At 35.4% G+C, this 16,946-nt stretch overlaps 2 protein-coding genes across 16 annotated transcripts; both read left to right on the forward strand.

Annotated features, from left to right (window-relative positions):
• The first annotated feature begins 1,524 nt into the window (after positions 1–1,524).
• On the forward strand, positions 1,525–7,896 carry LOC122277813 (protein STRUBBELIG-RECEPTOR FAMILY 8-like). Of its 14 annotated transcripts, none has more exons than XM_043087990.1 (16): positions 1,527–2,009; positions 2,506–2,638; positions 2,732–2,803; positions 2,903–2,968; positions 3,061–3,132; positions 3,233–3,304; positions 3,507–3,578; positions 3,949–4,014; positions 4,090–4,155; positions 4,250–4,560; positions 4,955–5,160; positions 5,341–5,612; positions 5,774–5,909; positions 6,042–6,181; positions 6,294–6,450; positions 7,430–7,896. In XM_043087990.1, the coding sequence occupies exons 1-16, from the start codon at positions 1,889–1,891 to the stop codon at positions 7,580–7,582; spliced, it is 2,115 nt and encodes a 704-aa protein (XP_042943924.1). In that variant the 5' UTR covers positions 1,527–1,888; the 3' UTR covers positions 7,583–7,896. The 14 variants fall into 14 exon arrangements, 13 of the variants coding, with proteins under 13 accessions (XP_042943924.1, XP_042943923.1, XP_042943925.1 ...); XM_043087989.1 differs by having other exon boundaries at positions 4,250–4,554; positions 4,904–5,160; XM_043087991.1 differs by having other exon boundaries at positions 4,250–4,554.
• A 2,212-nt stretch (positions 7,897–10,108) lies between these two features.
• On the forward strand, positions 10,109–16,544 carry LOC122276170 (O-fucosyltransferase 15-like). 2 transcript variants are annotated; one of them, XM_043085723.1, is made up of 11 exons: positions 10,407–10,615; positions 10,710–10,772; positions 11,183–11,269; positions 11,386–11,485; positions 11,702–11,763; positions 11,881–11,969; positions 12,693–12,813; positions 12,900–13,043; positions 13,225–13,559; positions 13,853–14,093; positions 16,073–16,544. In XM_043085723.1, the coding sequence occupies exons 1-11, from the start codon at positions 10,553–10,555 to the stop codon at positions 16,379–16,381; spliced, it is 1,614 nt and encodes a 537-aa protein (XP_042941657.1). In that variant the 5' UTR covers positions 10,407–10,552; the 3' UTR covers positions 16,382–16,544. The 2 variants fall into 2 exon arrangements, with proteins under 2 accessions (XP_042941656.1, XP_042941657.1); XM_043085722.1 differs by having other exon boundaries at positions 10,109–10,772.
• The last annotated feature ends 402 nt before the right edge of the window (positions 16,545–16,946 follow it).

The raw sequence follows: 16,946 nt of genomic DNA on the forward strand, positions 1-16,946 counted from the left end.
TTCCCATCTTGCTCCATGACACCCAATGAATCTTTCTATCTGCCTCTTGCTGTCCCCACTAGAAGTTGTGCATGATACTATTTATGTTTCAAAGCAGCTTGCCAGATGAGACAACACTATTAAATTAATCATTAATGAAATTTACTATTCTTTTAACTTTTGATAAAAAAAATTAAACATAACCTTATTGTACTCCTACGAAGAGATCAGTGGCTCCACTCAAACATAAATGTTACCATGTATTAATAAAAAAAGAAATAATTTTATTCAAAATGATTTTATAAATTAATATGTTTTGACGTGGTATATTATATTTACTTTAGAGTAAAATTACTTTTATAATCTAATATATCATATCAAGTTATATAAATTTATGAATTTATTTTTATAGAAATTTCTCATTCTTCATAATAACTAATTTGTTTTATCTTCGATAGCGATACATGCATACAAAATATGTAAAATACTTATTAATATATGTTTTTAAACATAAAGATATTAAAAGGTCGAGAATAAAATGTTAAAAATATCTATATTTAGACAAATGATATCATGTGCGACCTGGTAAGAACCTCGAGGGGTGGTCAGCCACCCTTGAAAACGTGTGTGGCTCTGCCTCTCATACAAATGCCTAATATTGGGATGTATTTGATTCGTAAACTAAAAATTCACATTTTTATTATAGAAATGTGTGAAAATTTTATTTTTTCTTTATGATATCTACATTTTTATAAGAGATTTGTATATAGATTCGTGCATTCGAGGTTTATACCTGACGTACTCTTCCTCAAATTGATGTTGGAATCTTTGCATGACGTTTAGGAAGCTGGAACAAAGTTGTTATGTCAGAAGTGTACATTTTATTCTGTCATCGGTACGGCAGCCTCATCCTCCAAACAGCCAGTCCTTTTTATGGTGCTCGCATGCTTAAACAGTTCAACTTTTGATGGATGTCTCACTTTACTATTCAAGAAAACGAAGAACAAAGTGCACGTCTGACTGGCAGACAACCTTTGGGATTCTTTACTTGCTTTAATTTTCCATAGAAAAAAAAAAAATAATACCGGTTCTATTGTAATACTTTGCTCCATCTTTGTACGGTTGTACCATCGGTCTCTGCAACCAGCAGGTTCAAGTGTATGGCTGACTGCTTTCTGCCAATTTTCCTTGGGAATCCGGTCTTCTAATTTTGCCAATTTTATATTCAAGTTGGTGTAATAATTTGCTTTGTTATTTTAATTAAATAATAAATCTCTTAAAATATATCAAATCGATATATACTATTAAAAATAATAAATATAGGATGAATAATATTTCATGGATAACAAAAGACGGTGCAATAAAATAACCTCAAAATATTAAAATCTGTACCCAATAATTATCGAATGTCAAACATCTTTGCCATGATAATGTAAAATATCAATAAATAAATAAATAAAACAGCTTTTCAAGTAAACGTGATGATGTATTCCTTTTTGTTTTTTTTAAAGTAGGAGATCCGAAGCCAGCCCAGGGTCAGGGGGACAGCCAGAAACAGACCCACCTGAGCCCACAGGCGTCATACGTCTTGCACAATGCAAAACCAACCTTTCTTTCTGTTTATATTATTTTTCTCAATTTTTCCTTTAATCTCGTTATTCTGTTTCGCCGACACACGTATTCATACACTCTTTCATCTCTCTCTCTCTCTCTTCCATAAGCTTCGAATCTTACTCTCTGTCCTTTTCTTCATGTCGATGTCTCTGACTACAGGTCTTGATCTCAGCCCCAACCTTTTCTTCATCTTCTTTGGCAGCAGGTCCATGCTGCTCGGCTGTTCTTGCCTGCGCTCTGCCTCCTAAATCCAACCTTTGATCGAACCGCCCGTGGACAGGCGACTTGAACAACAATGGCTAATCAACACGCTGCTCTTTCAGTATCTCTGACTCGCCAACTCCTTGAGTTTGTGTTAATTACGCTGATCTTTGCTGCTCTGCCTCTTGTTCGAGGAGCTACTGACCCTTCTGACGGTACATTTCATTGTCATCTATTTTTACTGTTGTCAGTTTGCGTTCACTCCGTATTTATAATTATTGTTAGATTTTTTTTTTTTTTTTTTTAAACTACGAAGCTTTTAAAATGGAAAATACGGATTTAGATGTTGATAAGAGTGACATGAGATCAGGAAATGAGCATTGACTTTCTGGAGTTTCATTTAGACACCACCACCCCCCCCCCCCCCCGGCGAAGCACTACTTGTACCTTGTCAAGAAAACGAGAGAAAATAAAAGAAGATGAAGTTGTTATTTTTTTTTTATTAAAGAATAATACTGCCGGTCTAATGAGGCCTGAGACTTTATTAGCCTAGGTTGAGGTTGAAATTATGGTGAATTTTCAGTGCCATTCAGTTATTTTGCGACAACTTTCTCAGCTGCCTAATGCATTATTTATCTGGTGCGCATGTCTTTCTGTTTTTTTTTTTTTTTTTGGTTTTAAGTTTGATTGGTTGCTTATTTTGAATTGCAGTTCAATCTCTTCAGGTTCTGTATGCCGCGTTTAACAGTCCTTCTCAACTAACTAATTGGAAAAGAAGCGGCGGTGATCCGTGCAGCGAGTCATGGAAAGGGATAACCTGTGAGGGCTCAGCTGTTGTTTCTATGTATGAATATCTTTGGAAAATGTCTCTCTTTGAACAGAATTTGATGATTCGATCAGTTTAAATTTAATTAATGGATCCTATCATTGTTGACAGGGAGCTATCTGAATTGGGACTCAATGGAACAATGGGATACTTGCTTTCGGATCTTAAGTCATTGAGAAAACTGTGAGAATGTTATGATTTATTTTTATTTATTGGTTGTGTGGAACTATATTAATTTTTCAGCTAATGAGTTGTTCATTAATTTTTTTGTTTGTTTGTTAGTGATCTGAGTGACAACAGCATTCATGATACGATCCCATATCAGTTACCGCCAAATCTTACAAGCATGTAAATATCAAAGTCTTGCTGATTCTTTCTATAGTTTTGAACCTGTGATTTTGTTATTTTACGCAATACTTTTGGTTGATTGTTTTATGCAGAAATCTTGCAGGCAACAACTTAAGTGGGAATCTTCCTTATTCCGTTTCTAGTATGGTTTCTCTCAGTTATTTGTGAGTAGCTTCTTTGGATGTTATGAGGTTTCAATCACTTGGGCAATTCAGTTGCAATATGAGGCCTTCTTATTGCTTATTTAAGATTCTATCGTTTTAGGAATGTTAGCTGTAATACGATTTCCCAGTCAATTGGAGACATTTTTGCTAATCTTGCTGGCCTTGCAACCTTGTAAGATACCTTTCTTCAAACTACAATATTCAATTAGCTTATCTTTTAGTAGAATTTAGTTGTCAAATGGTGCCTAGTGACTCCATTGTGATACTTAAACCAAGTATTTTGACCCTTTCGAGTTTTGAGTAACCACTAATACTCATCCTTATTCTCATATAATTCTCACTAATAGATTATTCCACCTTGCTTGTGAATGTAGGGATCTCTCTTTCAACAACTTTTCTGGAGATCTTCCTAGTTCCTTAAGTTCACTGGCCAATCTCTCTTCTCTGTGAGTATTTTAAAGTGATAAGTTGTTTTAAAAAGCCTTGTGGAAAGAAATGATCGGAGCTTTGAGGACTGTGAGAGGACAATGGAGGGTCTTAGGTCCTTTTCCTGTAGTTTTCTTTCTTTGAATGAATGTTCATGCCTGCTGTATATCTATTTTTCAAGACTCTCTTGCTCTTTTTCCTTTATTTTCTAGGTAATACCCTGTGTGTACTTGGGTAGCGCCTTCATAGCTTTCTATTAGTAAAATTATTAACTTATCCCAAGAAACAAGCAGGGATCTTTCTATAGAAGTATGTGGGTGCAGTTGGAAGCCTTGTGGAAATCTTGTGCAGTTTGTTTTTAACTTCTCATGGTCTCTGAACTTGTGGCAGATATCTGCAGAACAATCAATTGAGTGGTTCTCTTAATGTTCTTACGGGCTTGCCTTTGACCACTCTGTACGTTCCTTTCCTTTGGGGTTGCTTTATCTACCTTAGTTCCTCTTTTGTTCTTACATGCTATCTTTTCTACAGCAATGTTGCAAACAACCGTTTCAGTGGATGGCTACCTCAAGAACTTAAAGTGATCCCTAATTTGTTGTAAGTTTTCGTGCATATTGTTTCTTATACCACAAGCTGTTTTGTAACACAACCTTTTGCAATATTTATAAGTTACCCTCTGTAAACAAAACAGATATGGTGGAAATTCATTTGACAATGGTCCTGCTTCTCCGCCGTCACCATATACGCCACCTCCTCCAGGCAGATCAATTGCTAATCGCACTCATGCTGGATCGGACACGCGTACCACACAGGGTTCTACTGGTGAATCATCCCATGCTAATAAGGGGTTGACAGTTGGGGCTCTGGTCGGCATAATCTTGGGTTCCATAGTTGTTGCTTTAGTTCTGCTACTACTTCTTGCCTTTTGCATTCGAAAAAATAAACGGAAGGATGCTGGTGCTAGAACTCGCAGGGGTAGTCTCTCGGTTGGAACAAGTAATGGTAGCATCCTTTTCCTTGTTCTTTTTTCTCCCAAATGCTGTTTTTCCTTTTATTCTTCCATTCAGTCGCATTTATTGTAGTGGGAAATTTAGATTTTCTAGGGCTATAATTCTATGGAAGTAAATCTACCTAAAGTTCAAGAAGCTTAACATCTTTTAGAGGTTTATGAAAATAACAAATTCATTTTCTACAGATGCAGTTAAGTTAGATGTTGTAAATAAATTTACGTAGTTTAATCTACTGTACTATGGAAACATGAAAGTTATGGAAATGTAAATTTCTTCTCCTTTCAAAATGGTTTAAAATCCATCATTTTAGATAACATCCTCATCTGTTTTTGCAGTAAATACTGAGGTGCAAGAGACGAGACTAAAAAGCACGCTTGCTGTTACAGATCTGAACCCCCCACCTGCTGAAAATCTGATGGTTGAGAGGCTACAAGAGAAAAAGGTATCTGTGGAGAGAATAAAGTCACCCATCACTGCTACTTCATATAATGTTGCTTCTCTCCAAATGGCAACAAATAGCTTTAGTCAGGAATTTCTAGTTGGCGAAGGTTCCCTAGGTCGTGTTTACAAAGCAGAGTTCCCCAATGGAAAGGTGATTTTCCATATTATGGTTTTTTTATTAAAAAAATTGTCCTTGTAATAATTTCCTTTGTGTTGTCATAACATCACCCTCTCTCTGGGACCATGGTTAGGATATTTGATCTTCTGGTAGTAACGTCGGATTCGGATGATAGCGAATGACTCATTTTTTCTTCCATTTTATCTATAATAGGTAATGGCCATTAAGAAGATCGATAGTGCAGCACTTTCATTACAGGAGGAAGATTATTTTCTTGAAGCTGTTTCAAATATGTCACGCTTGAGGCATCCAAGCATTGTCACACTGGCTGGATATTGTGCAGAACATGGACAACGTCTACTAGTTTATGAGTATATAGGAAATGGGAATCTGCATGACATGCTCCATTTCACTGAAGATGGCAGCAGGACCCTGACTTGGAATGCCCGTGTTAGGGTAGCACTTGGCACTGCTCGAGCCTTAGAGTATGTTATGTGTAATTTTCACACACACTCCCTGTCTCTCCCCTCATCTTTGTCTTTCTGAGTGTATGTGAGGTGGAGATATGCATTCCCAAACCCAAACACATACTCCAATTTCCTTTCTAAACAATAGCTCCTTTCTAAACAATAGCTTTGACTAGCAGGTACTTGCATGAAGTTTGCCTGCCATCTGTTGTACATAGAAACTTCAAGTCGGCAAACATTTTACTTGATGAAGAGCTTAATCCCCATTTGTCTGACTGTGGTTTGGCTGCTCCAAATCCAAACACAGAGAGGCAGGTAGATAAGCAGAGTTATGTCACGCGTGTGGATTGATTAACAAATTTTGTTTTGTTTGTGCATTTTGGTATGTAAATGGGTGCATTTTGTCCTGTGCTGGCAGGTTAATTATCTGTACTTCATGTTTCACAGATCTCAACTCAGATGGTTGGTTCATTTGGTTATAGCGCACCTGAATTTGCATTGTCAGGGATATACACTGTAAAAAGTGATGTGTACAGTTTTGGAGTGGTGATGTTGGAGCTTTTGACTGGCAGAAAACCACTGGACAGGTAAAGCTGCTCTACATTACCAAAATGGAATGATTTTGGCAGATTCTTCATTATCTTAGGGCTAATATCTTTGTAAAGTTTTCCACTTACCCCACATTCTTCTGTTGTTTAGTTCAAGAGTGAGATCAGAACAATCACTTGTGAGATGGGCTACTCCCCAACTCCACGATATAGACGCCTTAGCAAAAATGGTTGATCCTGCCCTGGATGGCATATATCCTGCAAAGTCTCTCTCACGCTTTGCCGATATCATTGCCCTCTGTGTTCAGGTAAAATTCTGTACTAATGTTAAAATTTATTTTATGTTGGGCTTAGATTTTGATGAAGAAAGGACATTACGTATTTATGGCTTATTAAAGCAGTTCAGTGCTATTTGCTTCACGAAAGTTTATCTTTTTGAAGAAGAAAGTTTAAACTTTACTACAGATTGACAGATATCCTGGTGTTTTGTTCCTTCTATCGACTTGGGTGATCTATTTGACACTTTTGTTTCATAAATTCCAGCAGTCTTAGTTGATTTCTTTTCTGTGGATTCTTATCGGATTGTTCCCCCAACATTTTTCACAAAGTTACATAAGAAATTTATTAAAAAAATAAATTCGGTCTATGACTTTAAGTTTCTGCTGTTCCATGAAGCCGTTTCTTTATAGAATCATGACCAGTGTAAGAACAATATATGCAATATGCTAAACAAAATTTATTTTAGAGCTAAAGATATACGGGAGAAGTAATAATCACACTAAAGGTGGATAGTTTGTTAAAGAAATATGATAATCTACTGCTTAATATGTTACCAGCTTTTGAAATTGCAGCATTTCCATTTATAAAGAAGTTACAACAGCTTTGATAAGCTTCTGCATTGCCCAGTTATAAAAACTGTCAGCTATCTTGGTCCTATTTCATTAACTGCCACATGATAGGCTAACCATTTGTGGAAAGCACAAGCCAAGATGCAGGGAACTATTTGAAAAGAACTTAGTTTGTATAATACATAAATTTAATTTTCTAGATAGTCGGAAACCACGAGCATGACTATTCATGTTGGAAACCACTATCATGTCTATCTTCATTTTAATTCATGCCAAGGAAACTCTCAAACTCTTTTTTCTTTTTCATTATTTTCAGATATTTTTTAAAAAATGAAAGTTCTCTAGTCAAATTGTCTTCAATTTAGTAGCATAGTTTTGCAAATAATATGTTCTCATTCTTTAGAACCTTCAATTTACAATTTTTTGGTTTTGTGTATAGCCGGAACCTGAGTTTCGTCCTCCCATGTCTGAGGTTGTGCAAGCGTTGGTGACGTTAGTGCAAAGGGCAAGTATGGTCAGAAGGCGTTCGAGTGATGAATCTGGTTTTGCATACAAGATACCCGAGCATGAGGCCATTGACATGCCGTTATAAAAATGGCGTGGCCATGTTGGACTTACAAACAGCGATGCAGTTTTGTATGAACATCAGATCAGATATGTAATTATGTTCCCCAAGCATTTCTTTTATCGCAATTGAAGACTATATTTTGGAAATTAAGAGTGTATAGTTAGCTGGAAATGGTGTTACATAGTGCGGCATACTAGAAATTTTTAACTAAATTGAGAAAATTCATGAAAATAAAGGTTTGGGTTCATTTGAAACTCAGATTGATCTCACTAATGGCAACTATCACCATTTTATTGACAGTTTATATAAGATTACTTATTGATCAGTTCTTCTGCTTATGAGTTGGTGTGAATGTCAATTTTAGACTTTTTTAGTCTCACTTTGACCCAGAGATATCAAAGTGAGAATGCTGACACGAGTAAAGAGAAATCTTGCCAAATACACAATCGTCTAGCTTTTTTCATGAGTCCACGGACAAATTTTCCTAGTCTTATGGAAAAAGGAATGCAGTTTCATCGCTTTCAGTAGCTAGCCGACCTTCCTTTAGTTCTTATTGCTGCATTAGTTTAAAATGACCAAGATGATGGCAAAAATGCACACATTAATTATGTGATTTCCTGGCATATTCACGAAGCAGGTTTTTGCATATTTTTGGATAATCAGATATCACATTTCATTGGGTGGAACCTATACGTTGTAATACTTATTTTATTTTTTTCAAATTCATTTGAGGTCCGCTACGGTGTTGTTTTGTGGTACAACTGAGGAATATGTTCTTTTAGAGTATGGTATTCTAACATGTCAACTTTTTGCTAATTAATGCTATAAGCCAAAAGTGGTGCATTGGATTAGGTATCCAATAGCCTATAAGCTTTTAACAGAATTTAACTATAGTAGCTCAATATATATAAATATATATGTAGATGAACAATTACTTCTTTGGTTGTATGTCGAGCTTGGTTTGTGAGCAGAAAATAAGAAATAGAGAGTTTTCTCGACTATTGCTAGCTCAATCCGTGCTTGAGGTGCGCTCAATAGTGGGCTCGAGTGAATCTCATGCAACAATTGGCTCAAGCGAGACACAAATCCTAGTGTTTGATTGAGTTGCATTTTTTTTTTTAACCCCTACCCCAAATTAATTAAAAAAACCATTATGTATGGCGGATGAACACATTTGCTTGAGTTGCGCTTGACACACTGTTGAAGCTAATATCAATTAGCTATTCGCTCAATGTGCGCACAACACGCCACTCGAGCGAATGATCCAGTTTTTGCCTATTAAAGTTTCTAGTGCCGTTTACTACAAATATGTTATATTTTGACTTCTTTGGCATAATTTTCAGTAGTTTTCAATGATAATAAAGAGTCGAAGTGAGAGTGCATATTATAAGAGAGAAAAAGTCATAGAGAATGTGAGTTGAGATTGAGTAATTATAATCTCTTCTGAATTAATAAAACTTTTGCAATTATATAGACATAAGCATATTGCCAAATAATGTTAATTGTGTGTCGTGTGATTTTGATTCGTTGCTTACTTTTATTTGTTTGCCATGTGTTTCTCAGAACATAACTTAGTCATCCACTTTTTAAGTTTATTTTCTTTCTTCTTAAACAGTTATGTTACTTTTCTCATCCTAATTTCTCTCGTTCGTTGCGCGAGATTGATTCATATATTTACAAATTCTTCAATTTTTCTCTATCTATTCTCCAATCCAAATATAGGGTAAAATATGTACTTAGAAATTTATCGATTAGTTTGCTTTAAAAATATAAGTAAGAAATAATAATTTAATTAGAATAAATGATATTGTCGTTATGTTATGAATTATAAAATTATTAAAAAATGTGTTTTATAAATTATGATAATTAAAATAAAATAGATTTTATTTCATTAAGAATATAACCAATTGGCAATAGACATGCAAAATATAACAAAAAAAAAATCTAAAAAATTGAGAATAAATAATATTTTATTATTATATAGAGTATAAATAGATAAAATTTTGAGTGAGATAAGCAAAAGGAAAAAAGTGTGATATTAGATAAAATTTACCCAATGAAATGGCCAATCCAATACTACATTTTTTAAACCCAACGCATACCCATTGGCATATGTTTGCTAGTTATGGTAAATAATTAACTTTTTTTTTTTTTTTTAATTTGTCAAATAGTATTTACACTCTATAATAAAATATACAAATTTTTATTTATTTATTTCCAATACACACAAATTCACGATGATTATATTCATGCATACCAATGTAAATGATTTTTTTTATATAAGTATGTTTTAAACATTAAGAAAAAAATATATAAATTCATTAATAATTACTTTATTAATTATTAAAAAATAAAAATAAAAAATATAAATAAAGAGAGAGATTTGAAATTCATATTATCATTTTTCTATCCATTATTTACTGTATGCTACTTCAGCAAGAATTCCCGAAGACGAGCAAAATGTCACTAGCAAAGACAGAGAGGTCGGTCACGTGAGACGCCTAGAATACAAAGCGTGCGGTGCGTTGGATAGATTCTTTAGGAACAAGTGCTGTTTATCATCCAGCTAACCATACCGGGAGTTTATTAAACGGCCTTCAGACAGTCACGCAGTCCGACTGTTCCATTTGTGGCAATTCCCACGTTAAATTTCGCACCCCAATCCTCAAATTTTAAAGCTTTAAAAAGAAAACAGAATTTCCTTGCCTGGTATACCATGGCCTCAATCCCTACTACCCTCTCAGACACCGCTCTCGAATCTGCCGGTAAAACGAACGAGCAAGAACCGCATGAGCTTGGCGAGGTCGGGGTTTCTGATCGGGCTGAGCTTAACAAGGCCAGGTCCGGCTCGTTTCACGCCCGGTCCAACTCACCCACTTCGAGGAGCCGACAGGACTCGCCGAGTCACTCCCCGAGGTTCAGCCCGAGTCGGCTCTCGAACTCTGACCGTTCCCAAGCGTCATCTTTTTCGGATCTCAAGTTGCTAGGGTTTCTATGGGACCGGAAGCTGCAATTGAAAGCTCAGCAAAAGGGGAAGAGGAAGGCTGCCAAATCATGGTATAGTAGAAAGCGTGTGAAAGGGCTCGTGGCCCTAATTGGATTGGTGGGTTTGTTTTTCTTGGTGAATTGGATTATGCTTTTGCGATTACAGGATCAAGCTGTTGATTCTAAAGCTGAGAATTCGAGTTCGGTTTCGGTCCCGCAACGTGAAGAGGTTTGTTTTTGTAGAAATGGAAAGTTTGTCATTATTGTTAGACTAGTAATGATTCGGAGGTTTGGGATTAATTTGGAGAAGACTCGAATTTTAGTATGTAAGTGACATTTATTTACATTTTTGTAGGAATAAATATGTATAATACCAATATTTTTCGATACAATCAATTAATTATTTCTCAGTGCGCATCAATATGAGAAAAATGTAATATGTATGTGCAATTTGTAAGAAAAATCATTAAATTGTTACTGTTCATTGGCTATTGGTCGTGTCATCTTGAAACCAGTGTGGTGGAATTTTAATATGGTCGTTTATGGAAGAGAAGACAGAGAAAATAGATGCAGTTCAACAAATGTCAGTGTCATGAGCTTCTACTTTCCCTTTTGATTCTTTACTTGAAATGTTTGCAGGAAAAATGGAGGAAAGGTAAAGGCAAAAGACCACAGAGAGGTATCTACGGCAGGATGTTGGCTTTGGCTGCCCATGCCTTGGCCGAGGTATTTGGATATTATTTTGTATGCTGACTCTGGAAGTCCTAGAAAGCAGATTTTTTTCCTCTTTTAAGGTCAGTTCTTTTGCCTGATTTCATTGGCTTTGTATTATGATCACACAGAGACAGAATAAACCCGAGCCAAAAGACTTGTGGCAGGAGCCATTTGTTCCCGCTTCTGCTTGGAGACCTTGTGCTGAACAACGGAACTGGGAACCCAGTGGTCTCTCTCTCTCTCTCTCTCCGTGTGTGTGTGTGGCCCGCCCCACCCCGCCCCGGGGGGGGGGGGGGGGGGAATATATTTAAGGACACTACAGCTGTGCATGTATTTGTATCTATGTACTTGGGCATCTTAAAGTTTATTGAGAACATTGATCTAATGGTTAAACTAAAAGTTCAAGATGGTTCTAACTATGCATTTTTTGTGATACTGTGATAGATGGAAATAATGGACACATTTTGGTAACTGCAAATGGTGGGGTGAACCAACAGCGAGTTGCTGTAAGTAATGCTCTTTAAAAAGAAAAGGGGCCATGCAGGGGGGAAGCTTTGCTTCTATAGGGCTAATTTATGGTAGAGTGTCTTTCTGTTATCTGAAGTCTTTCTAATTTGCAACAGGTTTGCAATGCAGTTGTGGTCGCACGATTACTTAATTCAACTCTGGTTGTTCCCAGATTTTTGTACAGTAGTGTATGGAAAGATAAGAGGTGACATGCTTCTTTCTTTCTTCGTTTTTTCTAAGGGTGCTCTTCTTCCTCAACAATCACATAATATTATTTGTTTCTTTGTGCGATAATGAATGTGCTTTTCCATTAGAAAATTGCGGCATTTGGTGTCTGGCTTCAGGGTCTAGAAATCTTTTTTTAATGCTGTTGTTGGAGTATGCATCAGAATCATCTTGCAATACAAATACAATGAAGTCGCTTGTATTTTCCCACTTAAACTTCATATTTGAGCAATCAACTCCTAAACTTGTGGTTAGTTGCAACATTTCTTGGCATTTAACTTTATTTTCCCCGTAAAAAGTATATTTTTAGCCTTAGTTAAAGAACATGCTTCTCACATTTATCCCATAATCACTTGCTTATTTTTCTTTAATTTTTGAAGGATCATACGATTAGCCTGTGAAAATTAAGACTAAACATAACAGAGATTGAGAAAATTATAACATATGATCATTGATAAATTAAGATTAAATATGAAACAAAAATTTTCTACTGTTTACAATGTTTGAGGATTGATAGCTCAAATGTAAGGTTTAGGGAACATTGCAAATTTTAAAGTAAAATTGAAATTTATCCCTGGTTTTATAAGAAGGAATTCAGTATTATTTAGTAAAATCTATTGTTTCTAGATAGGCTGCATCTTTAAAAAATTTTATTTTTGATTTTGATGGAAAAATGACAATATCAAATTGTATAATTTCATAGTCAATTCAGCGATATCTATCAGGAGGAGCATTTTATTAACTACTTGACTCCTGATATTCGGATAGTGAAGGAACTTCCTAAGGATCTGCAATCATTAGATTTGGAGGCTGTTGGCAGTGTTGTAAGTTCTTTATCCAAATTTTCTGAATGGTCATAATGGATGATTATTAACTCCAGTGTCATGGTGTTGATGAAATACCGTTCCAGGTGACGGATGAAGACATCACGAAAGAGGCCAAACCAAGTTTTTACTTAAAGAAGATTCTCCCTATTCTATTTAAGAATAGAGTCGTACATTTTGTTGGATTTGGGAATCGATTGGCATTTGACCCAATTCCATTTCAGTTGCAGGTAAATCACTGGCTATTGACCTCTAGTCTATTAAAGTTACTGATAGATTATATAAGCAATATTGCTTGTTGAAAAAATATATTGCAAGCAATATTTGTTGGGTTGTTATGCTAACTTGGTCTTCCTTAGTTCATTAACCTCTTACCTACTTTGCTTCTCCTAATTGGGGAACTTCATATAGAGACTTCGATGCAGATGTAATTTTCTTGCACTGCAATTTGTTCCAAAAATTCAAGAAACTGGTGCTTTGCTTCTTCAAAGGTTACGCCGGCATGTAGGTCTCCCTGGAGCACTGGATCGTTATCTTATTGGTTCATCTGCAGCATCAAGTAATAATGAAAGCAGTAGCGGTGCTAAGAAAACTTCCAAATATCTAGCCCTGCACCTGAGATTTGAAATTGACATGGTAGCTCATTCTTTATGTGAATTTGGTGGGGGTGAAGAAGAGAGGCAAGAGTTGGAAGCATATCGTGAAATCCATTTCCCTGCATTGACACTTCTCAAGAAGACCACAAAGTATGTGCCATGTCATTTTTGCTTTGTATTTATTTCATGTCCGTAATTTGTATGCTAATATTTTGGTGAGCTTATTTTGCTGTTAATATGTGATTCTATTCGGCGGTTGTTCTCAATATTTTGTGAAGTTTCCAGCAACATTTTAAAGACATAATTTTACTAAGCAAAGAGAACTTTTAAGCCCTTCTCACAAACTTGTCATTAAGAAGCAAAGAAAGGAAAAATTGAGAAGGAAAGCATTTATCTTCCATCAACTTTTGTCTGTATCTAATCATACTGTTTAATCTTTGCAGGTTACCCTCTCCTGAAGAACTCAGGTCAGAAGGCCTTTGCCCTCTAACACCTGAGGAAGCAATACTTATGCTTGCTGCACTTGGTTTCAGACGCAAGACACATATATTTGTGGCAGGTTCACAAATATATGGGGGTCAGTCTAGGTTGGGAGCTTTGACCAGCTTGTATCCTAATTTGGTTACTAAAGAAAAGCTGCTTTCATCGGCTGAACTTGAACCATTTGTGAATTTTTCATCTCAGGTAATAATGTTGCTTTTATTATTGTGGCTCGCCAGCTCGAGTGTGCTTACATGCTTAATTTAATTGCTTTCACTTGTAGGTGTTCAATGATGTTATAACTCCCTCAGTTCCACCATAAATGTCCTCTTCTCCCTTTTTGTTGTCTGTCTCGTTTTAATTGCATCTGTGTTTTTAGGTTTCTGATGCTCATTTTGGCTTTTGGAAATAGTGATGAAACTCCATACTGTTGCGCACATGATCAAGAACTTTTGATTTTTTAAATGAGAGAACTGAGTTCTATTTCTTAAACACTTTGAATTGAACTTTTGATTGGTCTTGTGGAACTAACAAAGGCTTGTTAAATGGGCTCATAACTTCTGAACTGTAGGATTTGCACTTGGAAGATTTTCAGGAGTAACTACTAAACGATTTGTGGTGGAATCTTAAAATGCCCTCTCAACAAAACGTTGCTAGAGCAAAAATTTGTCTTGGTGTCTCTGTTAGGAATTTTGAGTAGTTGTCACCCCTGAAGAAGACACCACACCTGTTAGAGGTTCATTTTTCTAACAAAACCAATTTTAAATATATGCATGAGATATGACATCCTCATCAGTTGCTTGATAGATCTGAAACAAATGTCATTGGCAGCTTGTAAAAAAATTAATCATGATTGAGAAGACTTAAATGGTATAAATTCACTTTAAATGCTAAATCTCTCCCAAACCATGACCATCATAGAAAATTATCATATCGGTACATCTTTAATATGTAAAAATATTATGGTAGGCTTTTCTGCAAATATTGTCAAGTATGCTTGCTTTTGCAACCTATTCCAGATCTCAACCTAGTTTCATGCGGTGTCTTTAATAGTGATGTTTCTTACTTCATCAGTTATTCTTCACAATTTCATCATCAACAGAATTTTTTGTTTATTTTATGTACCATACACAATATTTTTATTTTATTTTCCTTGGGAGGATAAAATAAAGTTATGTTTGGTACCCATAATTGTCATTCCTATTTTTTGTTTGGTTATAACACATGATGTTCTCACTGGATTAAATCAAATTTCCAAATATTCAAGCGGCCTTTCCCAAAAAAGAAACTGCTCTTTCTACTTTTTCACCTAAAAGTTTAAAAAAAAAATCATGTTGCCATCCCAAAATATCTTAGATTTTTTTTCTTATTTATTTTAGTTTGAAAAACACCCAAGGTGATCTCTTGAAAATTTTCATTCCTACCCTGGTAGGTTTGGATACAAAAAGCCTTTTAACTCATCTCATCTCATCTAATTATTACAACTTTTTCAAATTTCCACATAAAATACAATAAATAATTCAACTTCGTCAAATTTCAAAACAATAATAATATTGAAAAATAATATTCTAACAACATTTATTCAAATTTCACCTTTCATCTCAACTCACTATCCAAACCTCCTATAATTGGTATTGCTCTTGTTTTTTAGAAGAATAGGTATTCTTCATTTTGAGCAGCTATTCTTATGAATAACTATTCCTTGTTATAAAACAAACCTACTCTCTACGGAACTGTTACTCCATTCCAAAGATCTGTTCTGTGTACCGAATGGACTGTAAGGGCTCTTTTGGATAATGAGATAAGATGAGAATTCTATGAATAGTAGTGAAATGGTTTGAATTAAGTTGCTTTATTGGGTTTTGGAAAATGAGAGAGAAAAAGTTGACTAAAATATTATAAAGTTAAAATAGTGTTAGAATATTTGAAAAAGTTGTATTGTATTTTGTGTTTTGTTTAGAAGTTTGGAAAAATTGTAATGATTAAATGAAAAAGTTGAATATTTGAAATTGAAAAGTGTTTGTATTTAGAGGATGTTTGGGGAGGAAATTATAAGAAATTTTGAAATGAGATGAGATGAGAACCATGAGGTGAGATCATCTCACTTCCCAAACAAGCCCCTAGTCTTTGCTGTTTTTGCACTCTTATCAACCTCTTAAAGAATAACAAACTTACTTCTGCAGTTAGCGGCTCTGGATTTCATAGGCTGTACTGCTGCAAATGCATTTGCCATGACTGATTCAGGGAGTCAGTTTTCATCTTTAGTGTCTGGATATCGAATATACTATGGTGGAGGGAAAATGCCAACAATAAGACCAAATAAACGCAGGCTTGCAGACATCTTTTTGAAGAATTCCACCATAGAATGGCGCGTGTTTGAACAGAGAGTGAGGAAGGCAGTTAGACAAACTAAACATGTCCAGGCAAGGCCGAAGGCGAGGAGTGTTTACAGGTTTCCACGGTGTAGAGAGTGTATGTGCAGGACCGATTAATGTGTTTGCTGCGGCTGGAATATTAATACCAACAGTAATATGTGACGTTAACTGTTCATTCTTTTGTGATTTATTGAGCAATTATGACAAAAACATTCAATGTACATCACTTTTTGAAAGCTGAACTGAAGTTACATGATATACAAGTTGCCGTTATAAGCTACTGGGATCATATCCCTCTGCCATTATAAGCTCTCGGTTAATATCATACCAGTTGGCCATGGTTGAGATTGCAGGGTGCTATCATTGATGGAGTCCAAAAGGATTATATTGTTTGATGAGTGCAGCTATTCCTGCAATATGATGTTTTTCCATGCTGATACTGGACAGTAGTGCAAAATTGTTTCCTACATCATCAGTCAAATTTCATAAATTCTTTTTTCTTAATTATCATAATAAGATTAAGAAAAATGGGAAATCATTGAAGAAGGCGGCAAGCAACTACTGCCATGATTATTATTTTGCATGCGCGCTTGCATTATATTTATGCACACATGCAAAGGATTAATGCATTGTTGCAGAAAAGAGTAAGTACTCATGGAATGCAAATCCAACTACCAGCTCA

This window comes from Carya illinoinensis, chromosome 9 (assembly GCF_018687715.1).
Source record: "Carya illinoinensis cultivar Pawnee chromosome 9, C.illinoinensisPawnee_v1, whole genome shotgun sequence".
Taxonomy (NCBI): Eukaryota; Viridiplantae; Streptophyta; class Magnoliopsida; order Fagales; family Juglandaceae; genus Carya; species Carya illinoinensis.